This window comes from Salvia miltiorrhiza, chromosome 8 (genome assembly GCF_028751815.1).
Source record: "Salvia miltiorrhiza cultivar Shanhuang (shh) chromosome 8, IMPLAD_Smil_shh, whole genome shotgun sequence".
Classification (NCBI taxonomy): domain Eukaryota; kingdom Viridiplantae; phylum Streptophyta; class Magnoliopsida; order Lamiales; family Lamiaceae; genus Salvia; species Salvia miltiorrhiza.
In genome coordinates, this window is record NC_080394.1 from 55,198,719 (window position 1) to 55,217,327 (window position 18,609).

At 35.4% G+C, this 18,609-nt stretch overlaps 2 protein-coding genes and 1 long non-coding RNA gene across 5 annotated transcripts; all 3 read left to right on the top strand.

Annotated features, from left to right (window-relative positions):
• Nucleotides 1-5,322: 5,322 nt before the first annotated feature.
• LOC130999269 (uncharacterized) lies at nt 5,323-11,211 on the top strand. Of its 3 annotated transcripts, none has more exons than XM_057924776.1 (3): nt 5,323-5,585; nt 5,691-5,779; nt 7,234-9,036. In XM_057924776.1, the coding sequence occupies exon 3, from the start codon at nt 7,306-7,308 to the stop codon at nt 8,269-8,271; it is 966 nt and encodes a 321-aa protein (XP_057780759.1). In that variant the 5' UTR covers nt 5,323-5,585; nt 5,691-5,779; nt 7,234-7,305; the 3' UTR covers nt 8,272-9,036. The 3 variants fall into 3 exon arrangements, 1 of the variants encoding a protein (XP_057780759.1); XR_009093461.1 differs by lacking the exon at nt 7,234-9,036 and adding an exon at nt 10,845-11,211 and having other exon boundaries at nt 5,339-5,585; XR_009093462.1 differs by lacking the exon at nt 7,234-9,036 and adding an exon at nt 10,868-11,211 and having other exon boundaries at nt 5,339-5,585.
• Nucleotides 11,212-12,141: 930 nt separating this feature from the next.
• LOC130998717 (putative late blight resistance protein homolog R1A-4) lies at nt 12,142-13,621 on the top strand. The gene is made up of 2 exons (XM_057924127.1): nt 12,142-13,518; nt 13,580-13,621. Exons 1-2 carry the CDS (start codon nt 12,142-12,144, stop codon nt 13,619-13,621), a joined length of 1,419 nt encoding a protein of 472 aa, XP_057780110.1.
• Nucleotides 13,622-16,248: 2,627 nt separating this feature from the next.
• Nucleotides 16,249-17,722, top strand: LOC130999270 (uncharacterized). Its single transcript, XR_009093463.1, has 2 exons — nt 16,249-16,820; nt 17,491-17,722. It is a non-coding gene; the product is annotated as an uncharacterized LOC130999270 (long non-coding RNA).
• Nucleotides 17,723-18,609: the final 887 nt, after the last annotated feature.

Here is an 18,609-nt window from a genome sequence, read left to right on the forward strand (position 1 = left end):
AAGATTTGAATATGAATCTCCTACTTTTTGTTGTGATAATGGAAAAATTAAACTTGCATTTTCTGAAATTCCTCCGGAGTTGGATGAATTGTTTACAGTCCAGTCAGAAGAAGCTATTAATTTCAAAAGAATATCCGTGCTTATAATAGTATATTCTCATTTACTTCGTACATCTGCAACAATCTGGGAGTTTATTCTTTTCCAGCACAAGGCATGGTTTATCATGATTTTCATGGATTGATCCCACAATATATGTCTCCAATGTTTTTTCAGCTATACTTTTATGACACACAAAGTGAGGTCGAGAACAGAATTAATATAATGCAAAATCAAGTTTTTTCAGAAGCAGTTGCACAGATGCTCATGAAAATTTTAGAGATCAACCCGTATGCAAAATTCTTTTGAAGATTGAAAGATTATCCTTCAATGGGCAATTTTCAGCTTCATATTTCTAAAGATGTCAACTTAGATCAACGAGTATAAAATTCTCCACATGTAGATCAAGTTGCAGCTATATGGGTTGAGGGAAATAATGAAAATATCTCATTGGAGCGGGATATTGTAGTTCATGCTCTTTCCGACGATAGACATAGAATAAAGCATTATTATGGATGTTATGATCCATTGCAATATTCACTTCTTTTTCCAATGAGCGAAACAGGTTGGCATCAAAACATTAGAAAGATTGATCCAACGTCTTTGGTTCATAACACAAATTCTGTTTCTACTTCTACTGTATTAGCAAGAACACTATAATTGCAGGCGATATTATCTCCAATGAAGAACAAGGTATCTCTATTAACTTTTTATAAATTGATTGTATAATGTTTATAATTGATTTTACTAATTTGATAAATTGTAGTATTAAACTTTTGGATAATTTTATTCTTCTAAAGTTATATTATTCGAATCATGAGATTATAATTCGCTATGAGTAGAGAACATTCTTTTCATTCCCACCCATTAACTGTAGCATACTAATCATATAAACAATTATATAAATTGATTTTCAGAATTTTACAATTACAAATTGTAAATATTTATTCTCCACCTTAGCTTAAGGCTATTTACTTCTCTCATTACGCATATGTCTTAATGAAATCCCTACTTAATCATAATCTATAAATCCTACCTATGAATGAGATGAATCGATAAAGTGTTGATTTGTATTTAGAGTATTTAGGTGATAATGAATACATTTAATTAAATTTCTAAATATAAATTAGATGGAAAATAGTTGTTAATTGGTTTGAGATTCTTTAATACAATTAAGCAATTGTTGACATATATATTTATTTTGTATATTGTTATATTTACTTTATTTCACTAATCACTATAATATAACTTTTTTTATTTTTATATAGTATTTTTCTATGTTTTTAGGTGTTAGAAGAGAAAACGTTAAAAATGTATCGTGCATAGAATATATTTGCTATAAGATATAGATTAGAAATTCAAGACAATCCATACTTTTATTAGCTGGAAGATTATTACAGCAATATATAGTGGATATGTATATAAAATTAGAGACAACAAGACATGATTTTTTTCGTCAAAACCAATCAAGTACGAGAGCATAATTGTATCAAGGAATTGTATGGAGAATTAAGAGGGAATGAAGTTGGTAGCAACATTTATAGGAGGGCCAAGAGATATGCGTCGTAGATATCTTGATGCATTGACATTAGTACAAAAAATTGAAAAACCAGATCTATTCATTACAATGACTTGCAATCCAGAGTGGAAAGAAATACAAAAAGCATTATATGATGGTCAAACAGCTCAAGATCGTCCAGACTTAACCACCTGAGTATTTCGAGCAAAACTGCAAGACTTGAAAGATCAATTATTTAAGAGGAAAATTTTTGGACATGTAGCTGCACATGTTGATGTAGTTGAATTTCAAAAAAGAGGGTTACCACATGTCCATATGCTGATAATTTTCAAGTCTGGGTATAAGTTGAATACAACAAGTGAAATAGATAAGTTTGTAAGTGTCGAACTTCCCGATGAAGAAAACAATTCCGAATTGTTTGAATTCGTGAAAAAATATATGATGCATGGACCTTGTGGAGAGAAAAATCTAAATATCCTTGTATGGTGAAAGGAAAATGCAAATGCCATTATCCACGACCATACTGTGAAAGCACACAACAAGGTAAAGATGGATATCCACTTTACAGAAGAAGAAAAAGTGAATCAACTATACGTGTTCGGAATGTAGACTTAGACAACCAATGGGATCTACCATATAATGCACATCTATTGTCCAGATACAACTGCCATATTAATGTCGAGGTATGCTCTGGTATCATAGTTGTTAAGTATTTGTACAAATATATCTATAAGAGACATGATAGGGTGGCATTCATATAACCCAAGATGACGAGCCGCATCAAGTTGATGAAATCAAACAATTTCAAGATGCACGATGGGTATCTACACAAGAAGCAATGTGAAGAATTTATGAATTTGGTTTGAATGATATTTCTCCAGCAGTTATCAACTTACAGCGTCACCTTCCTAATAAACAATTTGTATCCTATCACGCATCCCAAAATCTGCAGAAGCTTTTATTATGAGATCATGAATCAAAAACGATGCTTACAGGATGTTTATCATAGATTTTTTTACATTTTTATTTAGAGGTATATTATGAATATTACTTTCTTGCATTTAAATTTATTCATTAATAGTTGCATTGATTCCTTTTTTAAATTACAATTATAGTCAAATGAATAAGACAATTTAATAAATACAATTAATTAATACAAATATTCAAAACTAAAGAATAATATATATGAATTTTATTTACATAGTACAAAATCACACATGTTTAACGTGCATCGCACGTTCTTACTGCTAGTAAATATTAAATGAGTGTATTATGAAGAAGGAATCCACTTTTATTAGAGAAAGAAAAAGTACAAAAATAAAGTGCACATTTTTATAGAACATCCCAAAATAACAAAAAATGCACAATCTTATGAGCCGAATAGAGTATTTGATGAAATTTTACGTACTAAAGCTTATCTATCTCACAAATTATGATATTTTTTTTAAATATTTTTCGAACATACAAGTATATATTTATTTTATAGTATAAAATAAACTCTTAAAGACCACTTGAACCTATAATTTTTTATCTTAAACTATTATCAAACAACACATGCACACACATAAATCTATATCTATTTCTAATATTTTTTACAATGGTTTGAACAGGTTATTCATGCATTGAAAGAATCCCATATTGATTGTGATATTTAGTGGGATAATTATTATTATAAATGACCTATGCATGTTTTTATGGAACAAACGAAAAAAGAAAACTATGCATATTTTTATGGAACGGATGGAGTAGTTGGAAAAAAAAAGTTCACATATTTCTTATAATAATACTCCCTCCGTCCCACTAGACTTGGCACTTTTGAGTTGGGCACGGAGATTAAGAATAAAGGGTTAAGAGTGTAAAGTAGGTAGGGTCCACTTATTTTATGTGAGTAGAGAAAGTAGGGACCGTATACTATTTTAGGAAAGTGTCAATTTTAGTGGGACAAACAAAAAAGGCAAGTGTGCCAAGTCTAGTGGGACGGATGGAGTAATATTATCCTTAATTGGAAAGAAACTTATGTCTTCTTTATTTTTATTTTTTTATAATAAATTTATAATTAAAGAGAAACATAATCCTAGAAAACAATTGTCATTATATTTGCGATGTAGAGGAAACTGTGTGTTCATTGTTAGGTATTTTCGGAGGTTTATTATAGTCGACATATCTTAAAGGACTTTCAAACAAAACTAAAAAAGATGCTGAGTTTATTTTTTTATTATACAGAAGTATTATTATTATTACAGCAAAATCAAGATTCCAACAGGATTAAATAATAATGGAAGAACGAACAAATGGATATGATGAATGAATAAATTACTTGATTCCACTATAAAAAAAACACAAGGTTAAAAAGATAAACTAAAAAATGAAATCACTATCATGCATAGCACGCGTCAATCTCCGATTGGTTCCAAGCGTGGGCCCCACATCTCACCCACTACCCCAACCAACAAACCAATCAGCTTTCGTCTTCTCCAATAACAAGAAAAAAAAAGGGCAAATTGCATGAAAATACCCCACTTTTTTTCAAATTTGATTTTTTGACAAACTTTTTTTTTGTTGCAAAAATTTGAACGAGCTTTCAATTTGTTGCAATGTCCGGCCCGTTAAATTTTCGGGCCAAATTAAATCTTAGTTGGCAGCCCGGAATGCCAACGTGGCATTAAAAATGCCACATCACACTCACAAATCCCCCACGTCACCCTCTCTCCCTCTCTCTCTCTCTCTCTCTCTCTCTCTCTCTCTCTCTCTCTCCACGCCCTGTTTCCGCCCCCTCCAAACAACATCGCCGCCACTTCCTCCCGGAATTCTGGGACCTCCACAGCAACGGTCACCGCCCCCAAATTCCAAACAACTCGCCGGACTTCCTCCCTCCACCGCCACAGATACCCAACAACCACGCCGTCCCGAAATCAAAAATTGAAGAATGAAGAAGAAAAACTTTCAATTCTAGAAAGAAAAAAAACTTCAAAAAAATGCTCCTAAATCAAGAAAAATCGAGAATTTCAGGGGGAGTGGTCTCAGAGATGTTATCATCTCATCATCGACCTTTTTCCCGGCGAGGATTTCAAGAAAAATCGAGGGGCAGCGGCGCTGCTTGGTTAGGGTTTACAGAGGGGCGGCGCCGCCCCAAATACCTTTCAACCCCGTCGCGCCACTTCCTCCTCCGCCCAAATCTGTCTAGATTCTCGGGTCTCCCCACATCACCATCTCCGACTTCCTGTTTTCCACCGCCCAAATTCTCGGGTCCACCGGCTTGAGGGCCGACGTTTTCTCTAGCCGAAGAGCGGCGAGCAAGCGAATTAGGGCTCACCCCATTTTCTCAGGCGGCGGCACTGGTTTCCATTTGGACACCACTACCTGTTTTGTTCTCAGAAGAACGGCGACCGACGATTTGAGAAAATGAGGAAGCAGGAGAGACGATGAGAACCGGCGATTTGAGAAAAGTAGGGAGCGGGAGAGACGATGGGAGAATTTGGAGGGGGGCGAAACAGGTCGTGGAGAGAGAGAGGGAGAGAGGGTGACGTGGGGGGTTTGTGAGTGTGATGTGGCATTTTTAATGCCACGTTGGCATTCATTTGGCCCGAAAATTTAACGGGCCGGACATTGCAACAAATTGAAAGCTCGTTCAAATTTTTGCAACAAAAAAAAAGTTTGTCAAAAAATCAAATTTGAAAAAAAGTGGGGTATTTTCATGCAATTTGCCCAAAAAAAAACCTTATCCATTCTGCAATAGTATACTTACAAGAGAGCAACTATACAGCAATAATTAACATCTCCTTCAAAAAAAAAGTAAAAGTAAATTTATTGAATAAATCACAAGGGCGCATTCTAGAAACTTCACAAGATCCTAGAGTAGCACAACCAAGCCCATTTCTTCTTCTTCTTCCTCTAGCTAGTCACTCTTGAAATTCAAGTAAAAAAAGGAAGAATCTTGAAAATGGGTGGCAGCCGCTGGATCAGACCTGAGGTGTGTCAAGATTCATTCTTTTTAGGTGTTTCGAATTGATTTAATGGAATTTTTTAAATCTGGTGTATAATTGAAGGGATTTTTTTTGCATGTGTGTGTTTTTAGGTGTATCCACTGTTTGCAGCTATGGGGATTGCTGTGGGCATCTGCAGCTTCTCTCTGGTCCGCAACATCTGCATCAACCCTGAAGTCAGGTACTCTCTCTCTCTCTCTACAAAAATATGTATTCTGTAGATATATATATTTCATTGTATGTATATGTGAGGAAGATAAATAAATCTGTGATGAAGTTGTTTGAAGAGGAAATGGTTAATTGCAAATTGAGTATTTTTTAAGCGTTTATGCAAAATAAAACCCAACTTTTAAAGCTTTGTGAATGTCGAAACCTTTCGATCTGTAGCAAATTCGTCCTTCTCAATTTGCAAAAAATAGATTGGGTTTTTATTTGCAATTAACCCAAGAGGAAATTGAACTTCTTTGATTCTTTGTTTATTTGGAAAAGTTAACCTCATGTTTTCTTGGTGTGTGGAAGAAGAAGTATTACTTATTTATTGTACGAGGTAACCAACTTGTGCGAGTGTTTGGGTTGTCGGCATATGTGGCAGTTTCTCGGCTCCCATACAAACCTCCAACTTAATAGGGAAACTTTATTTCAACTTTGTGGTTATTTAATTTTATGTATATTCATCACGTTTGTTGATGAAGACGGGATGAGATCCAGTGTCCCACAATCTTATGTGTATCACTATGTCTCATGCTTATATCTATTATTTTAAAAATATTTTTTATAAAAATAAAATTTATTATAATACTATGAATTATATTTAATTTTTATTTCAAAAAATTAATTTTTTTAAAAAGTATATACCATGACTTTGAATTTATCAACCTATTATTAGCTAATAAAAGTGAAATTAAATGATAAAAAATAATTATATACCCTAAATTGATGGAATAAACCCTAGTTAATAATCACAAAATTAAACTAACACATACAAAATTGAAATTGAAGAAAAAATATATAAGAAATTAAATAAAATTGAAAGTGGCATACAAAGTGGGACATAAAGTGTGGTACATTGAATCTCATTCCGATGAGGACCGGTTCAATAATTGATGATGAATATAAATTTCGTTGCGGTTTTAAGATTAAAAATTTTATTTTTACATTTTCAATGAGAAAAAATTGGAAAGATGTACAAAAATATTCCAAAATTTAAAATATATTATTTTAATATCCAATCTTTGAATAATGTAACGAAAATATGGGAAGCTGAATCTCCACTCATATCATTTGCAGATTGCAGGGTCAGTTTTTGTAATAATTTACTTTCGATATTCTCTTTTAGCAACACAAAGTATGCCTTCCATAGTTACGTATAAAAATAAATATTGGTGTATAAATACGTGATCTTTGTGTTGAAAATACTCAATAATCAAAGTCAAGAAAAACAACATCTAGAAGTAGAAATATTTAGCAAAGTCAAAAGAAATATTTTGTATGACTTTAGTGAGATTATGCATGACTATAAATAAGTATCATTGTAATACGGAAGATCATCAAGCAATACAATAACAATCATTTGCTTCTCTTTATCTTTCTCTATGCATTATGATAATACCATGTTCTAACATGGTATCAGAGCAGGCATGATTCTGGGAACTCAGAAATCATTCATCACGGTTCCAAATACCTCAAATAAAATCGGCCTTCTCAAAAATGAGAAGGGAGGCTGCCCGACTACAGATTTTGCAGTCGGCAACCAACCGCTTCAAAACCAACATTTCATCATCGGAAGAGACCGGGACCGAACTTACCACCACATTCCGCCCTGCAACACGGCCGGAAGTGCGGTTGCAACAAATCACCGCCGATAGAAGCAAAGAAGGCGGAGGAAAGAACCCAGGCGTCTCGGTCGTCGCCGCCGCCCAATCTTCGCTGCCGCCGCCGAATCATTACTACGGCGTGGCTAACTGTCAAAAGCCTACCGGAGCAGCGGCGGTGGCTGCGGGAGCAGCGGAGGCGGCCACAAATCGGACATCTCCGGTTGGGCAGAAGAGGGTAGAGACGCAATTAATGGCGGATGCAGCACTGGAATGGCTGCTGGATAAGCTCCAGCAGCTACTGCTGTACGAAGCCCAGTTGGTGAAGAACGTGAAGACCCAACTGGAGAAGCTGGAGATGAATCTCCGGGTCTTTAGAGCATTCCTTGCAGATTCCGCGCAGTCGGTGAAGGACGACGACGACGCCGTCTTTGAGGAGCTCATCCGCCAGGCAAGTGGCGTCATTTACGAGGTGGAGGACGTCGTCGATCAATGCCGCCGCCGGAGCCAGAACTCTGCGGCGGAGCCGGCGAAATCGAAGGGCTGTGAAGAATCCAATGTGATGATGATGAATGAGAGAGAGGTGGATGGAGAAGGAAGGGGAGGCGGATGGAGAAGGGAATTAGGTATAAGGTTTGGTGTTTTGACGCTAAACCCTCATTCTTCTCTTTATTTGCAAAAGATACACCACCCTTTAAAATCTGCCCCCCTAAGTTTTCAGAAATTACAGAAACACCCCAATTTTCTACATAATACTAAAATTACTTCCGTTGCATATCAAATCTCTAGTGATAAACAAGATAGAGATAAAAAAAATGGATTTTTGATTGTGGGGCCACAGATACAACATAGCCCAATTTGAAAATTAAAAAAAAAAAAATCCAAAATTCAATTCAAGAACTCCTAAATACGAGTATAAACTATTTAAAATTTCAAAATCAAAATGAAGAACTCCTAAACACGAGTATAAACTATTTAAAATTTCAAAATCAAAATGAAGAACTCCTAAACACGAGTATAAACTATTTAAAATTTCAAAATCAAATGAAGAACTCCTAAATACGAGTATAAACTATTTAAAATTTCAAAATCAAATGAAGAACTCCTAAATATGAGTATAAACTATTTAAAATTTCAAAATCAAATGAATCTTTTGATTTTCATGCATTTATCGACCGGATATTGCATATGCTGTTGGGGTTGTGAGTCAATTCTTGCACCAACCACAAGCCGACCACATGGAAGCTGCGCTCAGAATTGTGAGATACTTGAAAGGAACCTTTGACTATGGAGTACTGTTCAGGAAAACTGGACATCTCGAGATACAAGCCTACACTGATGCTGACAAGGCTGTAAACTCCAAAAGTTTTTTCAGATGTTCTTTCCAAGTTGAGTATCGGAAATTCTCGTCACTCAACTTGAGGGGGAGTGTTGAAAATACTCAATAATCAAAGTCAAGAAAAACAACATCTAGAAGTAGAAATATTTAGCAAAGTCAAAAGAAATATTTTGTATGACTTTAGTGAGATTATGCATGACTTTACTACATTTCTGAACCTATAAATAAGTATCATTGTAATACGGAAGATCATCAAGCAATACAATAACAATCATTTGCTTCTCTTTATCTTTCTCTATGCATTATGATAATACCATGTTCTAACACTTTGGACTAATTCTAGTTTTAAATATGAACTTTGAAAAGTATAGATTAGAGTAATTTTTAACATTGAATTCTATTTCTGGTCAAATTAAAGTTGACTTTGATAAATTAACTCTGAAATTAACTATATGAATTAAACTCAAACATAACTCTAAATTTTTTTATATTTTTAATGACCTTAGTATCAAATAGAACGAAATTGATCTCAATGTCAATATCTCAGCTTGATTATTTAATTTTTTTTTTAAAAAAACAACGACGTTGAGATTATGTGTCCATGATGTCGTTTTTTTTGCGAGCGTCTGATTTGTTCATAATTCATATCCCGACGTGTCACATTAGTTTAATTTGGGTGGAAATTGAATTTGTGTTAAAATTGTTATAATTAGTAAATCAATTACTCCATCCGTCTATCAAAGATATGCCATAATTTCCTTTTTCGTCCGTCCACAAAAAATATGTCACATCTATATTTAGTATTAGAGCCCACACCATTAAACTCATATTTAAACTGGGACCCTTACTCCACTACCAACTTCACTCACATTTTATTAAAAGCCGTGTCGAAAATAAAGTGACATATCTTTGGTGGACGGAGGGAGTATATTTTTTAACATTAGAAATCTAAGTTTGTGGTAAAAATTAAAATTAATCAATATAATCCATAATTAGTGTATTTATAAGCTATTAACCTTTAAAAAAAACGAACTTTTACTTCATCTGTCTCGTAAGAGTGTCACATTTTTCATTTCGCCTGTTTCCCATAAGAGTGTATTACTTCTATTTTAGGACATAACCTCACTTTAATTTTTTTAACTACAACCACTCGTTTCTACATAATTCCATAATCAATTCAATCATAATCATTCAGTTTTACTCAACATATTATCTATCAACTTTTTCTTCAAACTCGCATCATCTGAAATGTGATACACTCTTCAAAGACGTTTAGTTTGAATGATAAGGTATGATTAATTAATAAAAATAATTCATCTTAATCAAATGTTTGATTTACATGATTGATAACTCGGCTCACATCTGATCACCCAAATAAATAATTATTGATCACTCTAAAATTAATTGAATTATTTAATCACCTCTTCAATCTTATTAATCTTATCTATCTATACATATATAAAAGTTGGTCCGTTGGCTAAAATTTTTTCCCGCCTTTTTACTCAGTATGTATTTAGAAGGTTGATTAATATATGAAGCAGTTACAATTTTCGAAGCGGTTACAATATATCTAACAAAAGCTACCACCATTAATTATGCATAATAATCAATACTAAATAATTTATTGTGGAAATTAATGTCTCAGTTTGTACTAAAATCACTCTAAATAGTTAAATGTAGATATTTCGTTAAACAATCCAGCTCACTAAAATTGTTCGAGTATCTTTTTTTTTATTTATATCTGACTTGGCTCTAAGAGTTTAAACGATGTCACACTTTTGATTATTTGATCTATGATTTCTGAAGTTTATATTTCCATCTATAATGTTCCTCTGGTTTTTAATTCTTTTGGATGATTGACTCCAATAGTATTGTAACTCATGCATTTACTATATGGTGCTTTTTTTCTTCAATTCATGATTGCAATGTCTGTGACATTGTAAAGACTTTGTGATTTTGTGTTTCTATAGACTTCTATAAAATTATTTTTATGATATGCTTGTGTAGGATGTAGATAACCCACTTACTTATGGATGTTCCTTAACAAAATTTTTCTTTTAAAATTTGACTAAATCTGCTTTTTGGTATATTTGTAGTCATACAATTGAATGGGTTACAGATTCTAAAACTTGATGAGAACTGACAATGGGATCCGAAGCAGTAGCAAAAAACAACAGCTTTATACATTGCACCCAAAACTCGGTATACATGTTTTGGAATGGAAAATTCTCACGAGCCATAATGCAGAACATCAAGTCCTGATACCAAAGATGACACAGGAACCAGCTGATCCAAGACTATCGTTCAAGTTTCAACGGCGGTAGTTTGTTATTATAGTTTCTTACGCAATGACTATAGACAAAAGTCAAGGTCAATCACTTTCTCACATGAGTTTATTTTTTAAAAAGCCTATTTTAGGCATGATCAATTTTATGTAGCTGTTTTTAGAGTTACAAGCTGAAGAGGTCTAAAATCTTGATATGTAATAAAGACAACGTAGGTTATTCGTCTACTACAAATGTTGTATATAAAGAAGTCTTTCAAAATTTATAATAATAAGATGTTGCAGTTGTCTTTTGATATGTTACCCCCTCCCCCTGTCCGCCAAAAGTATGACACTTTTGATTGACACAAAAATTGTTGGTGATTTTTATACACTTGAGAAAGGGTCCCACCATTATATGAAATGAGTGGTTGAGATTGAATTAAGGTGAACTTTTTTTGTAAATAAAAGGAGTATTTGTAATGTAAAAGATAAGGAAAAATATGTGGAATCATATTCTAAAAAGTAGAGTGTCATACTTTTGGTTGACACAAAAATGACAAAATTGTCATATTTTTTCATGGACAGAGGAAGTATTGTTTTTATATTTTTTTTGAGAAATTTAAAATGTTAATCTTAAAATATATTTTTAGTAGTAATATAAATTGTATAACAATTTTATAACTTTTATTTGATGTCTTACTCAACTACTTATAAACGTACTATGAATTTTTATGTAAATAGATAAATTTTAAAATAAATTAAGAATTTTTTTATTATCTTATAACTTGTATTTAATTTTAATAATATTTGTGTATATTTTGAAAAATGAATTAAATATATGAAATTTCAATAAAATACGTATCCCCACGGCTGAAACGCTAGTTTATCACATCAACGGAATCAAACGGGAAGTGTAATCTATGCACGCACGTTTTGACATTATACGTACCAGTCAAAAAACAGCTGTCAAGTAAATAAAGAATTCTAATAATTGAGCAGACGACTTTGGTTTGTTTCCACACCGCGTTTACTCTTAACACTGCTTGAGTTGAAAGTTGCGCATAATTTGCAGAAATAGAGCTCAGATCTAAACACTTTCCTCCGTTGACTAATTTGTTTTGGAAGAGATGGCAGCATACGCAGCTGTTGTTTCTCTTATGAATAATCTGGAGCAGATCGGGAATCATCCTCGCCTCTCCAGTTGTTTCGACGACAACCAGATCCAATCTCTTCGCCTAAACCTAGCTTTCTTGCTGGAATTCTTAGAGGGCGTCGGAATTACAAGGAGAAAAGTTAAACGTTTGGAGAGGCGAATCGCATCAGCTGCTCACGCAGCAGAGGATGTAATTGAATCGCGCGTAGTGGATCTACTTCATGCTGGATTGCAGGAAAACGTTCCAGTTTTCTCGATGGATTTGCAGATGATTATACAACGTATGAGTCTTATACAGGAAGAAGCTGCTAAGGTTGGAGAGAAGAGGCCATTCCAAGTCCAGCAACCCACGCCACCTTCTCGAGCCGGACGTGTTAGTTCTGAGAGGAATCTTATGGTGGGATTTGATGATTTGCTTCCTCAACTTTTGGATCGGCTGACTGGTGGTACATTTGATCGGTATATAATCCCAATTGTTGGTATGGGTGGCTCTGGTAGGACTACGTTAGCTAAAAAATGTTATGAACATTCTCTCACTAAAGAACATTTCGATGTTCGTGCTTGGGCTAGTGTATCTCAAGATTACGTGAGAGGGCTTCTCCTTGAATTTCTTTCTTGCCTAATAGGATCCACCAATAAAGTAGTTGAATCCACTGTAGACGAATTGGGTGAAAGGTTACACAAACATCTAACGGATAGGAGATACTTAATTATACTAGATGATATGTGGAGTGTGGAATGTTGGAATCAAATAAAATATTTCTTGCCGGACAATAACAATGGGAGTCGAATCATTATCACCACTAGGGTCCTACGATTAGCTTCTCAGTTTAGCTACTCCCTTGAGATGCATCTTTTGGATGAGTATTCAAGTTGGAACCTATTATGTCATAATGTATTTGGTCATAAAGATTGTCCTCTTGAATTGGAAGAAATTGGAAAGAGAATTGCTAAATACTGCATGGGACTCCCTTTAGCAGTTACTTTGGTCGGGGCGTTACTTAGAGAATCATCTATGACGAGAGAATACTGGGAGCATGTTGCACAAAATATTGGTTCAGGGCTGAAGGAAGATGGATTCCATGCCATATTAATGTTGTCTTATAATGCTTTGCCTGCTTATTTGAAGCCTTGTTTTCTTTACTTGGGAATATTTCCTGCGGACCAGGAGTTTAGTGTTTCCCGGATCATTAAACTTTGGGTTGGTGAGGGATTCCTAAAACCACATGTAGGCCGAACGTTAGAAGATGTTGCTGAGGGTTACATGAAGGAGCTCATTGATAGGAGCCTCATTGTTGTCTCCACTAGAGGATTAAATGGGAAGCCTAAAAACTGCATACTTCTTGATCCTGTGAGAGAGTTATGTTTAAGGATTGTGTACATGGAGAAGTTTCTTTCTTTCGTGGGGACAGGTAGTACTCCGGCAGGCACAAATAGCGAGCGCCATTATGTAGCTCTTGACAGTATTGCGGATAAGCAACCAGGGGGCTTAGCCCACTGGCCACCGGGTCCTCACTTAAGTGAAGTGACCCGGGTTCGATCCCTCTTGGGAGCGAATTGGAGATTGGAGATATAAGGTGAATTTGGTGAATGGAGAGATAAGGTGGTTCTTGGAGTGGATGGGAAACTAATTACTAACATCTAACATGACTTTGCCCGATCAAAAAAAAAAAAAAAAAAAAAAGTATTGCGGATAAGCATAAAGATCCACAATTCTTTCATGCTATGGAATCATCATTACTAGCCCGCACTCTGATATGTGAAAGTCCAGCTCTGCTGTCATGTAAATCAAGACTGTTGAGAGTAGTGACTGAGGTTTATAGTGATTCACTAGAAACTACTCTTCAACAAGTCAACTTGCGGTTCCTTGCGTTTGAATCTATATGTGTAGTAGCCCGCTCTTTTATTTATGATTAAAACTAGTAAATGCAATTATTATATATAAATCCAATTTATGGTCCTAATTTTTTTTATTTTTTTTTATCAGAAACGGAGTTATTATTTTAGCGTTATATTTTTATAACGTATGAGAAAAACGCGACGAGGATTATTGAGCCATTCAATAATTATTATTTCCAAGTTATAACTGACTTAGCAAAGTCATGTTATTTATTAATCGAAAAACAGAAGCATTTATATTTTATTAGTGCTACTAGAAGTCGAGGAATTATTCCGACTCCAACTCAGATTAAATCTACGGATTTAATCTAGATATTAAATTGCTTGTGAAGTGAATTAAATCTACGTATTTAATTTATACACGAATAATGAGCAGAAGCCAGTATTTGATTGCAAAAACGCAATTAAATATACAGAATCAATCAAGAAGACAACCAAATCAATTAGCAAAAGCAAAAGTTTTTTTTATCTATTAAAGTTTAGATGAAATTTTTATTTCCATCTTTTGCTAATGATGTACACGTATTTACTCCACCAACACCACTCCAACCTTTTGCTTTCCTCCCTCAGCCAACCACCACCACTATCTCCAATATCTCCAATCCTTTAACTATCAACTCCACCACCACTTGCTCCCCACCCAACAAATGCAATATTCACTTTCATTTTAATTTCATCCGAAAGTTCAGAGGACCAATTCCAGTTCGTTTCAGCCGAAGCTCTCAAGGTAATGCTTGGCTTCAATGCTTTCTTCTCCTTTGATTAAGTTCATCCTGCAATTGTTAAGCAAATAAGCAATTTATTTCAGTTTCTATCCACCGATTCAAACACCACAGCAGCCAACATCAATTACAAGCCTAAATTTCTCATTGAATTCAATAGCAACAAACAGCTAACGAACACCAAGCATAGCAGGTAAATACTATAAAATGCATTTCAGCTATCTTCTCATCATACCATCAGACACATGTTTGAGTAGGAATATAGAAGTGTAAACGGGTATATATGCTTTTGGAGCCAACAAGTCACACGTTCAGTATACAAATGATTATATGCTTAAGGGGACTAAGCATAATACAGAAATCAAATATTACATATATATTTCTCCACTTGAGATAAAGGCAATGAGAAAACTCTCACAAATCAGTAGCAAAAACCAAGACTTCACATATACTTAAATATTGAACTTAGCATTTAGAAGGGGAGGGAGGCTTATTCGGGTACCTGTTTCATTTAAACGGGGATAGATGACGGCTTGACCTCGACGCTAACCGCACGGAAGAGGAAGGGGGCCAGGGAGACGCAACGGCGTCGAACCACGGCGGTGACTCTCTCGTCTGAGCTAAGAGGACCGAGAACTCGGCCTTTCCCTCGTTCGTGTACGCGAGTGAAAGAGGAGAGCAGCGGACGCCGCCCTACCCTGATTTACTACTCATCGGAGAATCGATGAGGGCGTCGGACACTCTCCTGCTCGCCGGAATTTCATAGTAGAGCGGCGTCGAGCTGAGGCGATTTCTGAATTAGGAGAAGGATTTTCCTCCGCTCCATAGATTGAGAGGGGGAGATGACTTGGGAGTAGAGAAACAGAGAGCAAGGTCGAGAGCAGCAACTCCAGTCGGCAGCAGCGACATTCCAGATTTCATGGCTCGTTTTTGGGTCTACGATGAAAGAGAGAGAAAGATGAGAATCACGTTTGAGAGTGAAGACCGAGAGTTGGGTGTAGAAGGAAGAGAATTGGGCCTTTTCTTGGGCCATTCTTTTATTTTGGAATGGGCTCCTCTTTTGTTTGATATTGGGCTTTCTATTTTAATTGTTGGGCTCTTCTTTTATTTATTTTGGACTTCACAATTTTAATGACTTGGGCCTCACTATTAAATTCAAATGGGCTTTGAGTTGAACTGTTGGGCCATTACATTGGGCTCGAATTTTTTTTAAGGAGTTGGGCTGATGCATATTTTATGATGGGCTATTATTCTAGTCCCATTTATATTTCGTTGGGCCAGTTTAATTCATCATTTTGGCCGATTAAATTGCCTTTTTGGGCTAAGATTAATTCTTTTCAGTCCACATTAATTATTATTTGGACCCCTATTTTAATTGTTTTGGGTCGAAGACTTTTTAAGTTGGGCTTTAATTTTTTTTAAAAGCTTGAGCTGAAGTTACTCCTTTGAGCTAAGCCTAGCAGTATCAATTTTTGATGGAGCCCAATTATTTATCAGTAATGAGCCGCCCAGTTTATTAATTAATGTTTTTGGACTTCCGACTTTAAAGCAAGCCATTATTGTTTATTTCATTTAAGCCACTGGTTTATTTAATTAATTGACTACTCTCTTTTGAGCCTATTAATTATTTGAGGTTACGCTAGTAATGATGTTTCTATCGAAAAGCTCGATAATTTCTACAATGTCACACCTCGTTTAAAGCCGAGTTAGTCATTTTTCAATCAAGTACAAATGCGAGGTTTATTTCACGACTAGAATATTCCGATGAGGAAGGAAGAATCACAGTTTTATTCGACCGCGCTAGACGAGAATTAGCTAAATCTATTAATGAGGATTAATAGTAGAATTCCCAATTATCGCTCAAAAGATTAGTTCATGCATACCAGATTCATGCATAGTTAATTACGCTTTCTCATTAATTGAGAATTTTCCTCGAGGCAATGTCTTATTTTACATTCTCATGATTAAGGTCAAGCGCGAGAGTAAGAACTATTCAAGAAGTCACAGTACCTTAGCAAAACTTTGCTATCAGGTGGGCAATTTCTTACGCGTAAATAAAATGTTATGCAAGTGTTATGCTTTTAAAATGCAAATTGGATCTTCAAGTGTGGTATGCTTTATTACGCTTAAATGAGTTAAGCTTTATTATGCTGCACGTTAAATGATTTACGCCTATGTAATTTACGCTTGATTACGCTTATTTACGCTTGAATGCTTTATGCTGATAAGTTTATGCTTATGTTTGATGCTTGCGTCTGTTGGGGGAGGCCTCCCTCAACAGTACGATGCCGTGTCCGCTGAGGAGGGCCTTCCTCACGGCGCGATGCCCGTGTCCGCTTAGGGAGGCCTCCCTAGCGGCGCGATGCCAGTATGCAGTATGCCAGTATTACAGCGTCTATTGGGGGAGGCCTCCCTCAATAGTACGATGCCGTGACCGCTGAGGGAGGCCCCCTTCACGGTGCGATGCCCGTGTTCGTTGGGGAAGGCCTTCTCCACGACACGATGTTTGTTAATGAAGATTGATGATGAAGAATGCCCTTATGCTATTTATGAATATGGAAATGTTTAATGAGCAAAGGATTTGAAAGAAACTTATGCCTCTTATGCGAAGTTGTGTTTTGTTGTTGATATTATGTTATATGCTTGGCACTGCCCACTGAGTACTCTTGTACTCAGCCCTTCGTATGTTTATGTTTGTGCAGGTTGAGTTGTGATGGGCGATGAAGTGTTGCTGAGTGGAGTTTTTGTCGAACTTAAAGTAGGCTCAGAAAGGATACATGTCTTCATACATGTATCACAGTTATGTTTTCCGCTGTAAACACTGATTATTTCAGTTACGCCTTCCGTTGCAAACTCTGATAATGTTTTAGCCAAGCCCCTAATGATGCCTTTTTCCTTTTAAGGAATATAACGCGTATACAAGTTCTTTGAGTACCCTTTTTATGCGACCTATGCCTTTTTCCTTTTTAAGGAATATTTCACGCGTATTCAAGTCCTTTGAGTATTCTTTTATGCGCCCCTTTCTCAACCCGCTTCTTAATTTCCCTTCCCCAGTCATGATTTCCCGGCTTAATTATCCCTAATTAAGGCCGGTCGTGACAGAGTGGTATCAGAGCAGTTCGTTTGCTCTGAGCCTAAGAGTTTATTTAAGCCAAACTTAGAATGGATCACTAAAGAGTCTAGAGTTCAATCGACAAAGCTCAGCACTTCATCGCATCACACTCAACGATGCAAAATGGTATGCTCTTCCAAGTTTTGAGTTAATGTTTACAAAAAGTGAGAATTATCGTAATAACAAAGTGAGTAACTGTCAATAGCTATGTAATGTTGTTATTGAATGAAATGATTTACGCAAGCACGATTAAGTATGCCTATGGAATGAATTCATATGAACATAGAGCTATTAAGATATGAGATCACCACTACGACAGAACATAGAAGCAAACATAGAAGAAATTAGATTGTATCTTTTGGTGGCTATAGTGAAGGCAGCAAGATAAGTGATACGTATAGAATAATTCTTAAGCTCATGATTTTATAGCCGCTATGAATCTCCATGACTTATGCTTAAGTATCCAATTTAGATGATGAGATATTATATGCTTAAGGATTGTTATGACTCATAGATTTGAGATGCTAAGGACCCTTAAAGCTTACTACATCAATGATCAATGATGTCATTGGAGTCATGACTTGTTTACAAGTTATATTAAGTTGACATTTACAAGAATTCTTTTGAGGTTTGTATTAGATTATGCTAGGGTGTACTAATTGGCACATCATTGCTATCAGAATGCCACCTAAGAGAGGACGCCCTGCGA